Raw genomic sequence first — 16,807 nt, 5'->3', positions numbered from 1 at the left:
ATACATACAGGCTATACTGTGTCAAAATTTCAAGCGATTTGGCATACCTAGTAACATTCTCTATTGGACATGATTTAGTAAAATATCATCTATATTTTTTTGAAGAACATTGGGTTCAAGGATATAAGTAGATATAATCGAATTCCCTTTGTTTGTCTGATCTCATCTCATGCACTTTTAAATTCTGTGCTTTTAAGCATTTATCTTATACAAAGATATTGTAGCCCACATGTAATTAATTTTTTTTAAGTGGCAATAAAAGTACCAACCGCGTCGTTATAGTCGTTTGTCCGGCTTGCTGTCAATGTCAAAAAAATCAAGCAAACTCTTCACAAATCTAAATTTTCGCGTTTTCTTGATTATTTATGAGATAAAACTTAGTTTGTTATTAATAATGTGATATGCGCGTCTTACCCTTAACACTCTGATCGCGCTGTGGCATCCATAAGTGTTGTTATTTAGCGTTATAAGTGTGCTTTGCGTGCCGTTAATAAAAACTGTTATAATGGCAAAAGCACAAATAAATACTAAATCTAGCAACTATGCGAAGGACAAAGAGGCTTTTCTGAAGGATCTGAAGCAGTTTAATGAGAGTAAAAAGTGAGTATACCGTTATTTTAGTATGACATGTCGATATGTATTAACGCTATGTAATTACATACCTGTTATGTTATGAACCGTTCTTTACACGCGCTCCAATGTTTTCATTGTGTTATTATCTCGTTTTTACGGAAATTTCCGAGTTGCATGTTTGCTAACTGTTCAGTTTTTTCATCAACACAGACATTGTTTATTTTTGACCTAACCTTTGAACAGAAGCATTATTATGTTTTTTTTTAATACCTTTACTTTTTTATGGTCACTTATTGTTTAAGTATCGTTATAATATCTTAGTCTGTATATGTATATGCTGATTTATGTGTTTGCTTTTAACAATTAATAAACTTATAATAACATATAAGGATTGTTTATCAACAATACTCTGAAATGTTAAATTTGTGTTTCAGTTTACCAGTGAAAACACCTATAGTGAATGGAATTGAGATAGATCTGTACCTTTTCTACACATTAGTACAACAGCGAGGTGGACTTGGCAAGGTAAAATTCATTTTAATTAAAAAAAATAGTTTATTCGGTTTTTGGTTCTTATTAAGTAGTTCTAAATGTTACAGGCTTTAACTAAAAAAACCTATAAATACAATATTATTCGACTAAAACTTTTCTACAATAACAGATCTTGCATAAGAAACAATTCTATGAAATAAAATGTGTATCTAAACATTAAACCTAATATTTTCTTGTAGGTAAACCAGAATGACACATGGGAATCATTTCTGAGACCATTACGACTACCACATCCCTGCATCAATGGGTCTACATTACTAAGGAGAATATATGGGACACATTTAGAAAAGTAAGTTACAATTTAGCACTCATATTGGACTCTAATAAGTTGCGTTGTTGCGTTGCGTGATCAAAATAAAGTTTATTCAATTCTTTTGTGCCATGATCTGCATTCTTTTGAATGAAGGTTCTACACAAAATGTAAAATTTCATTGTGACCTTTCTGAAGTATTTAAATTGTGTACAGAGACTCAAAAAGTTTAACCTTGGGCAGCTAAAGCAACAGAAAACTGTATTAGTATTTTCCACTTCTTTGTATTTTGTATATGAAAGAACTTATCATGTTCTTGTCAATCAATGATATTTAATCACCTTTCCACAGATATGAGCGTGCCAAAGGCCCTCCTGGCAGAGACGATGACAATGACATGGACGAAGACCCTCGGAGGGGCAGGGGCAGCAATATACCAAGGATGTCTTTTGCTGGGGGTACGTACATATCAGGTATGTTTCACATGAAACATATTTCGATATAACCTTTCTTCTGTCTATCTAATGTATATGTAGTATAAGTATTAAGTTTATTCCTTTACGGTTGCTAACTGAACTTCTAACTTATTCCTGATGAGGAAAATATCTTATTTTTCATGAGGTATATTGGTAAATATCATCATTATTTGACCCCATGATTTTATTATCTCAATATTTGTGATCAATGTTCAATGACTTGACAACAATAATTAAAGTAGTAATATTTATGGATATTTTTAATTGACAGTCTCTAAAATAAAGTCAGTTAGCAACTCAAATTAATCTACTAAAACTGAACTTGTGAACTACTTAATTTTATAACTTAAAATTCTAGTCATACTGTGAATATGTAGAATTTTTACGAATAAGTCGCGATCGCTTATAATATTAAATCATATATGTTCAGTTCATCATCAATGATGTTCAGTTTTTGTAGATTCAATTTATTTTTGGATTTTCTAAAGCATTAATTGTTCTAGTTGGTATTTAATACAAATAATAACTAGGTGCAACTGTCTTAAAAAGTATTTAGAAATATTTAATGTAGTTAATGTAATGTTAAAATTGGCACACAATATAACTAAGCAGTGTGTCAATTGTGCTAACTTTGGGCTCGGCTTTGCAATTAAAAAGACCATGTAATTGCCTTAATATTATGTTAATTTACCATGTAAATTTATCATATACCATCGCTAGATTTGCTAGCTAACCTTTGTAATCAGTAGTTATGGTAGTGCTTTTGCAAAGTAATCAATTTGTAAATACAGATTTACTTAGAAATATATGGGATTATTTCAATATTGACGATTAATAAGAAACAATTCCCTAGTCTATTTTAAAATTTTATTGAAAATTACTTGAAAAGAGAACTATTTAAGTAAAAGTAATTATTAACCCACGAAAAAAAACTAAGCCAACTTTATACAGTTCATGATTACTCACAAGTAACAATAAATAATGTATTGACAATTATAAGAAAAGTCAATTCGTAGCGCGATTTCCTACCACTCTATTTTATATCTAACATCTGTCGACATTTTTTCTTTGGAATCAGCGATCCTAGCGTATGAACTCTTTATACGACAATGAGTGAAGAAAATCGCTCTACAGCCAAATTGACATCTAACATCATAGTTTTAGAATAAACTTAGTCGTTAGACAAAATCATTTATCGTCGCTAAGCATCAGGTGAGGCACTGCGCACTGGGTCCCGCGTGGCGGCGGCCTCGGAACGTCTTGCGCTCTCGCTCTTGTCGCCGATGCCCAATGAACAAGACTTCGCCGTCAACGTATGCACGGTACTCGCCGCCGATCACTCGAACAGACTGCCTTTGAGTACTACGCCGCATATATTGGACTTTTTATTGGCGCATGCTGGAGTTTATAATCATTGTGAGTATATTTTTATTGATATTTTGATAACTTACAGAAAGATTTGTTTAACGCTGACCAAATTGTCTCTATTTTGAACAAGCAAGTCACAAGACTTACAGACAAATAAGGCTGAGAGACAGTAATCCTATTCGTATTTTTATAAAAGAATATTCATATTGTCTTAAATAGTCTATAGATAGCTAGATTTATAAAACAAGAAGGAGATTTATCATCGAAACCACAAACATCATTTTAAAGTTCAGTACTTACTGTGATTCAGAAACATTTTCTTTACTTGCTAGGCTAGTTCAACCGAACGCCCCTAGATGGCGTTATCTTTTATGTAAAAAAAGAGTGGCCACGTCACAATTACACCTTGCCAATATTTAACATCACGAAAGTAAGAGCATATATTTCAATACAAATTTCCTTCTACCAGCAAGTCTTCGAGACACAATCGGGAGATCGTACTTCGAGGCTCGGGGCCGTTACCCTGACGACTTCTGGAGCCTGCGCGCCGGCGGCGGAGGTGCTAAGGAGTTGGCAGACGAGACGAAGTTCATGCAGCCGGGAGTAGAACAACCTGACTTGATGGTGCAGGCTCGAGCAGCTCATAACACACTGACGGACTGTCTTATGAACGATTCGGAGGAAGAGGATTTGATTGTTGAGAAGATTTTGGACGAGGTTTGTAATTTTGTTTGAATATGTTGTTGGAATTTGATGAGATTTGAGTTACTTACAGTAAGTTTGCCGTGAAGAAGAGGAAACTGTAAAATGTTACCCCGTTATTGTGTCAGATTTTGTGATTGCTTTGTCATTAGTACAACTCTCTGTGTTTTACGTCATCCCATGTTTAGAACTAAGTTAATTATCAATTACTTACATAGTACGCGACCAGTGTGAGGGTGTATTTTGACAACAATTTCACGAGCATAGACGCGTATACGCTTGCGTATACGGACGTAACTGACTTGAACAGACACTAATAAAAACACTTCAACCCTTCTCAATTTACCCAATTATTCATTATAATTAATATACTACAACAAACAACGGTCTTTATTCCTAGGAGGTGTTAGAAGACTGGGTAACAGAACCGTCAGATGAAAGCCAGCTATTCGCTCCCGCATTAGCAGGAGGAGCTAGTTGCGTGTACACACAACGCGTGTTACAAATCGCTTCCATCGTCCGCTCGCTGTCCTTCCACGAAGAAAATGTGCAGTATCTCGCTAAAAATACTACGCTTATAAGGTAATGTGACTTGAAGCTTAAATAAACACATGTGAGTTAATATTGGCTTGGTCGATATATTATTGGTGACGAGTTTACTAATGACTTTGATAGATGGCGTTATGTATGTAAGGTGTTAAATTATATTTGATTATAGAAGTGCTAAGAGGAGTTAATTATAAGTGTATCTCAAAGCTACGCGTCCATTGCGTCGGAATCGGAGTGTACGGGTAGTGAGGTTTTGTTGGTTTGTATTAATTTCTATGGTACTGCGTGGACTGGATCGGCATTTCGGCGCCATGGAAGTTAATACGAAGAAACTAGTCCTTACGATCCGTAACGCTCCGATTTCGACACAGTGAACGGGTAGATAAATAATGTTTTTAATTATAATAATATGCTTTACTTAGGTTTTTGTTGCTGTGTGCAAATTGCTGGGTGGGAACTCTTCGGCAGTCGGGTCTTGACACGCTCGGAAATGTATCTACAGAACTTGTAATTAAGGTAATGTATCTATGATGGATAAAATTGTTTTACAAATCTTTTAAAAATCTTCGATTATGGGTGGCTGCTTCGGGTGTAGGTTTTTACTTAGAGCATGATTTTTTCTAATGCATACAATTGTATGAGTTCCTTTCGTTTACTTAATAGAATTGGGCCCTATTTTAATAAACTCAGGAATATAAATTATCACATTTTGGCCGCCAGGATCCAGCCACATGCCTCATATCCCGGCACGTGCTATCCACGATCCAGTCAGCATTAGTATCACAAGACCGTGCGCGAGTACTGGCCGCGCTTGAGCTGCTCAACAAACTCGCTCAGAATGAAGTCAATGAAGATGCTTTGCTCAAGTCGCTTGAGGCTAAGGTAGGCTTGAAATATAATGCCTTTTAGCCTAAGTTTCGTTAAATTCATGAAAATAGGTTAATCCCTAAGAGAAGCAGTTTTTAAAACACAATATTTTTATTTTAACTACCTATAGTAACTTACATGCGAAGTAGATCAATAACGGAATTGTTTACTATACATTTAGAGCAATAATAGATTTCTAGTTTCATCAGCGATACGGGTTAATCGAATGCTATCCAAATTAAGAGTCACGAAAAGAAGTCTTTAAGCGAAGTCACAAACTACCTACATCATTATTTTAAACTCACATATACAAAATATTATTTTAACTACCATTACATTTAGTAAACAGTCCTAACACATTACAACTAGCTTTAAACGCTTTATTACCTAAAAATTAAAACAATCGTCATACAAATTATCGCATCTATATTCCCAGGTGTATCACGACGTATGCGCGCTACTAACTCTCCGCGACATAATGGTACTCGTGTGCACGTTGGAGTGCGTGTACGCGCTGACGTCACTCGGCGACCGAGCCAGCGAGTCTGTGGCCAGAGTGCCCGGCCTTATACATACTCTTGTGTCTTTAGTTACTGTTGAGGTAAGTTGCTTTACTCTTTGTACTGTATACTAGTGTTGTAATAAGTGTTGAGGTACGATTCCTGAGGTATACCACGACGTATGTGCGCTACTGACTCTCCGCGATATAATGGTACTCGTGTGCACGTTGGAGTGCGTGTACGCGCTGACGTCACTCGGCGACCGCGCCAGCGAGTCTGTGGCCAGGGTGCCCGGACTTATACATACTCTCGTGTCTTTAGTCACTGTTGAGGTAAGTTTTTGCTCTTTGTACTGTATACTAGTGTTGTAATAAGTGTTGAGGTACGATTCCTGAGGTATACCACGACGTATGCGCGCTACTAACACTTCGCGATATAATGGTACTCGTGTGCACGTTGGAGTGCGTGTACGCGCTGACGTCACTCGGCGACCGAGCCAGCGAGTCTGTGGCCAGAGTGCCCGGCCTTATACATACTCTTGTGTCTTTAGTTACTGTTGAGGTAAGTTTTTGCTCTTTGTACTGTATACTAGTGTTGTAATAAGTGTTGAGGTACGATTCCTGAGGTGTACCACGACTTATGTGCGCTACTGACTCTTCGCGACATAATGGTACTCGTGTGCACGTTGGAGTGCGTGTACGCGCTGACGTCACTCGGCGACCGAGCCAGCGAGTCTGTGGCCAGGGTGCCTGGACTTATACATACTCTTGTGTCTTTAGTCACTGTTGAGGTAAGTTGCTTTGTTGTGAATTGTACATGAATTCAAATAAAAAAAAATCTCTTATTTTGTTAACTTAGTATCTCTCTCTTCCTCGCTATTCATCCCATATGGTAGTGGAGTCAGCCTTCCTTATACTCTTCCTCCACTTCGCCCTATTCTTGACGTCGCGCGTCGTCTACCTTAACCTCACATTTTGTCAACTTAGTATAAACTTATATAATTTGTTAAAAATGGTTGTTCGTGTAAAACGGCAAGCAATTCACAGCTGAGTGTTTTCATAAGGCGTTAAGTGTGTTTTCTTGATTGAACATATTATGCTCAGTTTTTGTTCAGAGACGTTTAATTTTATTACAAAATAGTTTTTTATAGATAAAGTCCTACTAAAATCCAATATCTATTTGATAATTTGATTCTTATACTATCTTTAATAGTCAAATTATACCGTTTTATTCACTTTTTGATACGAATATCCTGTTCTCTCCCAGGCGCAGAGCTACGGTCCGCGCGCCTGTATACTGATGCGCGTGGTGGAGACGGTGAGCGGGCCCAGCGCGCTCGCCGCGCACAACGAGCGCGAGCACGAGCGACATGCGCACGTGCCACAGGTATGTGCACACGTGCCCCAAGTACTTATACACACGTGCCGCAGGTACGGACACACACGTATACGTAGTGAATAACTACGTATGTTTGAATATAATACCATGCTGTGAAGGCAAAAAATGTAAACAAAAGTCTTGAAAGACAAGTGTTGACTAAACTGCTACATTCAGATATAGAAAGTTAAATAACGCGTACTATAAAAAATAAGTATAAGTAAGGTTCCATTGCGATTGATCTTGAACAAGTTCAAGTCGTAAGAGGAATTAGTATTGCTTTCTCAAGTTTTACCCCTAGGTACTTAGATTCGTTTTTTTTCTTATGAGTCAGAAATTCGGGTGGCAGTAACCTCACTCTATAATATTTTTATCAAAAGAGTCAAACGCCAGTAAAACAAGTACCCGAGGCGCCGCAACCGATAGCCAGCACCTCATCCACTGCGCCTGCAACACTCTCGGCCACACCTACTATGCAACAGACGCATTTACAACAAAGAACTGTTCAGGTACGCATTGATTTTATTTTATTTTGTACACCCTGTTTGATTAGTGTTATAAAGCTAATTCGACAAGAATTTAATCTACTTACTCTTGTTTGGGTTACATTTAGTTTCAGTTTGAAGATGACTATCAACTATAAAAAAGATATTTAACACTAATAATGATCCTACTTGAAATGTTTGATTTGTCTCTGAATATGCAATGATACAATATTTTTGTGTTCTTATTCCTAAGAAAATAAATTGTTTGACATCGCACATAAACAACTAAACAGGGAATTTTGCCACTACTCTGTAATACAGTGCGTGCACAAAAAAGCAGAACCCGGTCCTTTACTTCCTCCTCCGGTTACCTTTCTTGTGTAACTTATACTTACGCATTTAAGTATTCTTTCTGTATATAAAAAATCATATTCTAATTAACAGGAGAACGAGCACTTCGCCCAGGCGTGGCTCCGCTCAGCGTACGAGGCGCTCCCGTCGTCCGACAACAGCGCGTGCGACGCCGGCGACGTGTACCGCCAGTACGTGGCGTGCTGCACCAAGCTCGCCAGGAAGGGGGTCATCGCACCCGCACACTTCCCCAGACTCGTCAGGTTAGAGGCGATTTTGGGGTCATAGACCTCCCCCTGTGTAGTTTTCTGCAAGCTCATACACATATTATTGTGTTACACCCTGTCGTGAATGAATGAGAGACAAATTGGTTAAAGAGGGATATGAGAAACTCAACGGTACTGTAATGTTAAGATTTTAAATCCTTGAAGTTAAAATTAGGTCAAAGTAAGTGCCATGTGAGGATGATTAATTCAGGCATTGAGAGAGCTTGAACCCTCTCACCCCGTTGATTCCTATGTAGATAGACAGAATATAGTTTTAGATCGGTAGAACTATATTATGTTTGTAACAGTAATAAGAGCATTGAATAAAGAGAATTTGTCACACTTTTACAGAGAACTCTCAATTCAATGAAAATAATACATTAGAACGGCGGTTACAATTTATTCATTTCGCAGGACGGTGTTCGGCGGTACAGTTGGACCAAATAACGCGACTCTACCGAGCGGCGAGTCGCAACAAGTATACATTGGTATCAGAGCACGGAATATGGCGAATAGAACAACACCGGCTGCAGGTTTGTAACCTAAAATGAACGACAGAAATAGACGATGGAATCTTTATATATATAATTCTTCTGTATGTGTGTATGTCACTAAACTTCTCTTAAACGACTGGACCGATTTTAATATTTCATTAAAATGTTTTGTGTGTGTTCAAGGGGATCTGAGAATGGTTTAGATTCACAAAAAATAAAAATATAAAGTATAAAATTCTCGCGTCACAGTTTCGTTGCCATACTCCTCCGAAACGGCTTGACCGATTCTCATGAAATTTTGTGAGCATATTGAGTAGGTCTGAGAATCGGCCAACATCTATTTTTCATATCCCTAAGTGACAATATATTTTTTTAAATTTACATGCCAAAACAACGTTTGCCGGGTCAGCTAGTTAGTTATAAAAGAGTATATTTAAGAAGAATTTATAGAGTAATAAGTAGTCTTTTTTAACTTTGCTTGTTTTTGTAATACGTTGAACTGAAATAACTTTTTATTTTTAGGACCTTCGTCGCCGATATTGAAAGCGCAGTTGACGAACAAGCCAACAGCATCGGAGACTAAACCAGTTGTAGCACAACCAGTAGTACAGGTAAAAAATATGTGCAAGTTTTAAGGATCTTAGTAACCACACGTTATTTGCTGTTTGATAGTTAACAGCAATCAACATATTATATATTAATTTATGACTTTTGGGCAACAGTTATATCGGTGGTCTGTAAGTAATTTGAGTACTTCCCAATGCTGATACATCAATCAAACCAAGATTGAACATTCGATTCATGTTAATTTCTTTATATTGTTACTATAGCTTCTTAAAATGTGATATAACATTTCGTTTCGATACATCCCATTAGATAGATTCGATTTAAAAAAAACGTGCCCTTTTTTTAATAACTTCATTTTAGCTTTTCTAAGCATGCAACAGCAAAATCTGTGTTATGTTCATATTTGTATATTCCAGGCCCAACAACAACCAACAACAAACCACCCGCATTTATCTCAAGCGCTCGAGTCGAGTCCGTCCAACACGACGCTGATCAAACACTTGCTCGCACATAAAGTAAGCACGGCCTTGCCCACACTGCAACAGGCGCAAGTAAGTGCATACTAACAATACTAATGATGCTGTTGTTGACTTTTGTTGACAGTTTAATGTATAATAGAATACGGGAATTAACGCGAACACGCATTTTACCTTAAAATGCCTGACGTTTCGGCGCAGGTTGCACTCGCTGTGGTCGCAGGCTGACTCACTGGTTACGTTAGGCATTTTGAGGTAAAATGCATGTTCGCGTTAATTCCCGTATCTATTATACATTAAACATGCAACGCGAGAGTTTAAAAGTTATGAGTTGTTGACAATTGTTGACAGTTGTTGAAAGTTGTTTGATACTGGTTTAGGAAAGTTTTTTTGTTGAGTTTTGAGTTAAGTAGGGGTGTAGGGGACAGTTTATATTGGGACAAAATATCTTTTGCAATTTACAATGAGTTTGATATTTTATTATAAACGCTTATTTCTTTTTTATTTTGAGTCAAATTTTTGTCAAGTTTTATTTATAGATATTTTGATGTGTTCTTTTTGGTATTATAGAAACGTTTTTTTGCTAAGAATATGAATCAATGTGAAGTCGGGGTTCAAAAGGGACTAGATAAAGACTTCAATTATTTGCAAAAATGTATTAATATTGTTGATCATGCAACGTCACTGAATATGACATGTTGTTTTAATCAAAACCATATCTTTATGATTTAATTTATAATTTACTTTCATAGTAGATAAGCAGGTCACAAAGGTATCGAGAACTAAGGTATACAAACATACAAACAAAAAATAACCCAAATGCATGAAGTTTTACAGTGATATGATTGTTATTATTAAATGTGAAATGTCGTAAATGAATATTTGGGTAAAGGCACGTTTATAGAGGACAAAATTGGGATTGGTTGGAGAGTCGGTCTATTTTTAGTAGATTGACTATTCGATTGATAATAGTGACTATTGTGTTAAAGAAATAATATTAAAATTAGTTTTCGAAATTCTTCCGAGTACAGCTAGTCTGTAGAATTCCGAATTCAAAAAGTAAATAGTTTTAAATCCTATAAAATATTATTATGATCAATAAAGTCCACTCCATATCTGGTTCCGTAATTAAAATATAATAAAGGTAGGGCTTAAAAAATTAACAGTATTGTATGTAAATAACAATACGCTTGCCACGGGCCTCTGTTTCATAAGTATACAATCATCGTTTAAATTAATGGGGGTTGTGACATGCGGACAGACAGATACCATAGACATGACGAATTTACAACCAAATTCTAAAAAAATAATCACTATTATCCAACTACCTAGTCCTATAAACGTTGCACAAAGCATGTACCTTACTTTGGTTACATAAAACCAAAATACGCAGTAGACATATTGCTTTACCAAAGTGTTAAGTCTGGCAACATTACCCAGTGTTGCCATCGTAGTGGCAGTTTAAAGCGATCGTAGTGTAGCATGCCAAGTATACTAGTTGAAAAACTAACAATAATTATAACTGGTTTGAACGGCATGGTTGAAACGCTAGCTTATTTGTCAGCATGGTGTTTTGTTTTTAATTTGATTTTTTAAATTTATTTTTACTATGAATAAATATACCGATTGATTGAATTGTTGATATAATCTAAAAGATTTTAGTGGTCATTTTTATTTTAGATTCATTCGAACTTAATTTTTTTTTGTCTTCGAAATTACTTTTGTATCCTTACATTATTTTTGCCATTAGCGTAATTATAATAATATAAATCGTTAAATTGTTAGAAATAATTACTTACCAACTACACGTTTTTAAAGACCTTTCAGAAATATTGTCGAGTCATTTGTTTTTAAGGTATCTATGTAAATACAACTTTAATAATGTTAAGTTATATAATCTACGAATAGAAATACATCTGGAAGTTAGTATCTATCCTTTATATTCATTTATCTTTATTAAGCAATCCCACACAAAAATCAAATATAATAGTATTTAAAAAAAAAAAAAAAAAAAAAAAAAAAAAAAACAAAAAGAATCCTCTGCATAATGAACCTGCTATATAATTATGAACATTGTAACCATTATTATGATAAATATATAGGTAGCGCAAAGACAACAGAGTCAGCAAAGGGCCCCTGCTACGCCTACCTCCGTCGTCGTACAACAACCTAATCAGGTAAATAAAAATACATTTATTTATTTGCTATAGTTAGGTTACAAAACCAATATTAGTTCCCTCAAAATATCAAATTCGATGTAAAAAGAAGTGTGTTTTATTATTATTCTATGCAAAAATAATAATATTTTAGTAACGATACTTAGAACTCAGAAGGTTCTCATATACTCACAGAGAAAAAGTTAAGACCTGTAAATGGGTCCTTACTATAGCTTTTGCATGTGTATATTATTTTTCCAAAAGAACTGTAGCGTTAATGATATTATTTGTGTATTTCAGGTACAGTCAATGGAGGTGGATCCCGAGGCGTTGATCAAATGTACGACGATAACGCCGGGCGGTGTTGCCAGTAGTACCGCTCCTGTCGCACCCACTGAAAAGGTATATGTAATTTATTTACTTTCCTTCTTAGAATATACCTAATGTAATGAATTATCTGATACTGATGTTAAGTAAATAATTTATTTTATGCGTTTCTTATTTACAGGTCGTTGCTGCCGAAGATTTGTTAGGTGAGACACTTTTGACTTTTCAATTAATTTTTTTAAAAAGCATTAGTAATGCCTCCTTGCCAGTCGTATTGTATTATACATTTGAGAAATTATAAATTTGTATTTTTTATATTTGTAGTGCCTAAAGAAGAGCCGGTACAGATACAAATAGACGAACAAGCACAGCTTACTATTGTAAGTACATATGACATATCTAATAATTTTCCAAATCTAAAATATAGGCTACAAAAGTTATATTAAAATAATAGGCTAAATAACTTCGAGTTCCATATTTTTTTCTTACTAATTGCAGAAATCGGCCCAAAACAAAATGCTAGCAGACTTACTAAAGAAAAACTCGAACCCTCCACTCCAAGTAGTCCAAATGGGTCCACAAATCAACGCGCCGACCATACAAATAACTGAAACGGGTCAAATCGTTCAAGTCAAGCCTGACCCGACACCGGTCATACAGATCAACGATTCTGGCATTGTCCAGGGGAATCAGTACTTTCAGATAAAAAACGAACAGGGCCAATTAATTCAGATCAAGAATGAACAGGGGCAGATTATACAGTTGAAGAGTGACCAGGTTAATCAGCCGGTGCTTCAGTATAAAGGTGAACCGGGGCAGATGATGCAAGTGAAGGATGTGAAGGGAGAAAAGGATATTGCCGAGAGCGTTGTGACTGATCATTCGTATACTGAGCCGCCTAGTAAGAAGGTTAAGGTTGAGGATAAGAGAGAGGTGAGTGACCTTGAAACTTTATATTTAGATTTTTTAATGTAGTTTACTTTTTTGACAGAGATTTTTGAGTACTTCTTGATGTTTTATTGTGTGTGTTCTGATGTCTGGTTTTACTAGTTGTAAAATAGAATAATGTTTCGAAATATCACGGGTTTAATCTTTAGAAATGTTACGGGGTTATGGATGGACATCAGTACATACCTATGCCATTTTCTTCTTCCGCTAGAAACCTTTACATTGTATCATTTTAGATTATAAGCTTAATGTCTAGTCTTCCCGTATAAGAGATAACTAATATTATTTTTGGATATGTTTTAGACTGCACCACCCCAAGAAAGCACGGGTGTATCGAAGACTGCGGCTAATCTGTACGCGGCACTCGCAGCGTCAGCTTTAGAAGATGAGGAGGATTTGGTAAATAAATTTTTCAATACATGCCCCTTTTTCTTACAAATTGAGTGTGACCACTGTCTCATTTCTAAGTCTATTTTATGCCCTATACAACTTTGTGAAAAAAGATTCTGCAAACTAAGCTAACTCAAAAAAACATGTAGACTGTGAACTTCACTTTTAATCAAGTTTGAGAAATTCTGCTCTATAAAATACAATACGCTTTGGTTTATACGGCCGTTACTATACAATTACTGCTATAACTGCTTAGCAGTGGCAATTGAACACACTTAAAAAATATATTACCGGTTCGACACCCGGTTCTATTTGACTAGCAATTTCAACATTTTCAGGGTTTTCGGTTTATAGAAATATTAAAATGATGTATAAGATCTACATTGTCATGTATATTTTCCATGTCTGTACTGTGTTACCGTGTAACAGCGGCCACACGGACTGCTACTGGGCGCGCTGCGAGCTAAGGTCGTCAAGCTTCGTTCTAAACATGTTATTATTCCCATATGTCATATTGTATGACTTGTTTGTACGTAGTGTAGTCCTTGTACTCTACTATTAGTCTTAAAATAATTGATAAAGTATTTGATAGAAAACATAAATTCAAGTCTTTGGTGTTTGGACATAGGTCTTCTTCACGGCCTTGGGCCTTGATTGTTAAAAAACAGGTCAAAATTTGGCCTATATGTCCAAATATTGACCGTCTAAAAGTGTCGGTATGATTAGTTTTGTGATTATTTTATCAAATTACTTAAATTAACTAAGTAAGTTGAGCTCATTCGCTCAAATGGTAATATTTTAATTATAGTGTTCACCTATTGACACTAAAGTATAGAGATTTTTTACTTTGACTATTCAAATAATTTCTGAAATATAAATAATATTGAAAAATATAAATAAAATATTTTGCTGTGCTGCGAATTCATTCTAAATTATATTCACTTCTTACCGTAATACTGTTTCATTTATTATTATCTTGATGTTAGCTTCTTTATTTAGTTGATTAATTTCTAGATTTTAAATATTGTCGTATATTAGTAGTTCAACATATATTTTTAGTTTTTTTGCAATATTTAATTTTACATTGTAGAATGTCTATTTATCGCGAAAAAAATACTTATAATATTACGCGAAAATCCACATTTATGTTTAGTAGATAATTAATCGCACCATTTTAAAGACTCTGTATAAAACATATTGTTTTCTACTATGAACAGATGCCGCCGAAACAAGAGACGGTTGAAATGCCTTCAGTAATGATGCCAACTACTGGTGCTGAAAACTCTTCAGTTATTATTCAAGAACCTATTTTACAGGTAAACTAGTGATCATTTTTTATAACAGATGTATGTAATGTTATTTTTTTTTACTTTAGATGTAATGTTGTTAAGCAATTTGTTTTTAAAAAATGTTTAAAATTCTTTGTCTTTTTAACTAGCGGCCTGGCTTGGCGTCCCATGTAGGTATTTTTTGACTTTTTCCGTAGTATGATATATGTTATAGGACATTTATGTTTTAACATTATATTTTTCGCAAAAATCTTCAAATAGTCGTAGAAATGTGGGTACGAAGTTTTTCTTTGAAAAACTAATAGACCCACTTACTCAGATTTTTTACCACAGGTTTTTTTTAATACAATATTTTTCATCATCAAGGTTTCAATAACTCACTACAGTATAACAAATACAACATTTATTATTAACAATCTAACTTAACAACAAAAACTGCAATTTCCAGGTACAACAACCAACAATGTCGGTCCAGCAACCAACACTACAAGTCCAACAACCCACAATGCAAGTCCAACAACCGACACTGCAAGTCCAACAACCCATACAGGTGCAGCAACCAACCTTACAAGTGCAGCAACCGATGCTACAAGTACAGCCCATGGATGTACAAAATATACTCGCTTCACAGTCTGGCCAGTTGATTTTACAAGGTATATTTGTAATATTTATAAGTCCCGCAATTACAGTTACATTTATTTAAGTTAATTTTTAGATCTTTCTGCAAGATGTCTAAATGTAAGTCATATACGTAGATCTACAAATATATCTGTATTTCAGTTAAGGTCTCAATAAAATAGGTTAATTCGTTTCAATGCGGCCATTACAGGGAGAACAACATGAAATTTTTGTCGCCATATGGATGAACACAAATATTTTATCTTTTGTGTTTTTATTATTTTATGTTTTGGGTTTAATTTTATCCACACATCTCAATACCTCTATCTATCTCTTGATAGCAAGTAAATTAATACTTGAGAAACAATTTTAAATGTAATATTTGTTTTACGATTATTATACAATATTCTTTCAGAGAAAACCATCGCATCTCAACCGACACAGTTTGTGCAACAGCCTATGCAGATTATAGCTACACCAAGCACGTCACAAGGTAATGCATTATTTTATGGATACACAATACGTTTTATGTTCCTTAATCTAATAATATTAGATTTTTTTCATGAATTCATTTTTAAACACTTATGAACCAAGGTAAGCTACCAACAACCCATTTGACTAGGTTTATTTAATTGATTTAAAACTATGCAAAGGTATATTTTTTATTTGATTTCATAAAACTAGTGATTTGAAGACAAAAGTACTCATGAATAGAAAAAAAAAACATTTGAATTTTATTTAGTTTGATCATTTTCAATTTTTACACATATATTTAATATACATTCCTCAATTTTCAGGTGGCCTCAGCTACATAGCACAGAACATTCCCGGTAACATGATGCAGAAAACTATAATCATAGTACAAGGACCTACTGGAGGAGGTCCATTGACTTTAACGGTATGTCTTTATATATATAAATAGTAGCTTTTAATATAGAAACAGTATATAAAAAGAAATAGTTTATGAAAACTTTGACTTCTTATAGTCATGTCATCGACTAATGTAAGATTGTTGGATGAGAAAAGCACAGGATCTTAAAAAGTGGTGCACTGAGGGGAGGCCTGTACTCAACAGTGGGTAGAAGTGGGCTGAATAGACAGATAGATAGATTGATTAAACTATCTAGTTCAATCTTTGGTGAAATTCGAAGAAACGTGTTATTAGCTGGAAAATTGAATGTCTTTTATATGATTTGAAGTTTTAAAACCCATCTTGGTGCAGGCGA

At 35.1% G+C, this 16,807-nt stretch overlaps 1 protein-coding gene across 1 annotated transcript in view; it reads left to right on the top strand.

Moving 5' to 3' along the window:
- Positions 1-296: 296 nt before the first annotated feature.
- Bap170 (Brahma associated protein 170kD) overlaps positions 297-16,807 on the top strand; it is a 28,353-nt gene continuing 11,842 nt past the window's right edge. The window contains exons 1-27 of the mRNA XM_076125866.1: positions 297-600; positions 1,008-1,098; positions 1,305-1,414; positions 1,727-1,848; positions 3,058-3,267; positions 3,689-3,936; positions 4,322-4,503; positions 4,893-4,986; positions 5,191-5,352; positions 5,774-5,938; positions 7,104-7,223; positions 7,595-7,723; positions 8,144-8,313; positions 8,731-8,849; positions 9,333-9,421; positions 9,794-9,928; positions 11,956-12,030; positions 12,310-12,411; positions 12,518-12,542; positions 12,661-12,716; positions 12,835-13,269; positions 13,588-13,683; positions 14,104-14,142; positions 14,892-14,990; positions 15,412-15,616; positions 15,997-16,074; positions 16,379-16,479. Of these exons, the coding sequence (XP_075981981.1) occupies positions 506-600; positions 1,008-1,098; positions 1,305-1,414; positions 1,727-1,848; positions 3,058-3,267; positions 3,689-3,936; positions 4,322-4,503; positions 4,893-4,986; positions 5,191-5,352; positions 5,774-5,938; positions 7,104-7,223; positions 7,595-7,723; positions 8,144-8,313; positions 8,731-8,849; positions 9,333-9,421; positions 9,794-9,928; positions 11,956-12,030; positions 12,310-12,411; positions 12,518-12,542; positions 12,661-12,716; positions 12,835-13,269; positions 13,588-13,683; positions 14,104-14,142; positions 14,892-14,990; positions 15,412-15,616; positions 15,997-16,074; positions 16,379-16,479 (3,552 nt within the window). The 5' untranslated portion in view covers positions 297-505. The remainder of the gene's footprint in view (positions 601-1,007; positions 1,099-1,304; positions 1,415-1,726; positions 1,849-3,057; positions 3,268-3,688; positions 3,937-4,321; positions 4,504-4,892; positions 4,987-5,190; positions 5,353-5,773; positions 5,939-7,103; positions 7,224-7,594; positions 7,724-8,143; positions 8,314-8,730; positions 8,850-9,332; positions 9,422-9,793; positions 9,929-11,955; positions 12,031-12,309; positions 12,412-12,517; positions 12,543-12,660; positions 12,717-12,834; positions 13,270-13,587; positions 13,684-14,103; positions 14,143-14,891; positions 14,991-15,411; positions 15,617-15,996; positions 16,075-16,378; positions 16,480-16,807) is intronic.

The sequence above is a fragment of the Anticarsia gemmatalis genome, chromosome 18, assembly GCF_050436995.1.
Source record: "Anticarsia gemmatalis isolate Benzon Research Colony breed Stoneville strain chromosome 18, ilAntGemm2 primary, whole genome shotgun sequence".
NCBI lineage: Eukaryota > Metazoa > Arthropoda > Insecta > Lepidoptera > Erebidae > Anticarsia > Anticarsia gemmatalis.
This window is presented reverse-complemented; position numbering and strand designations above follow the sequence as displayed.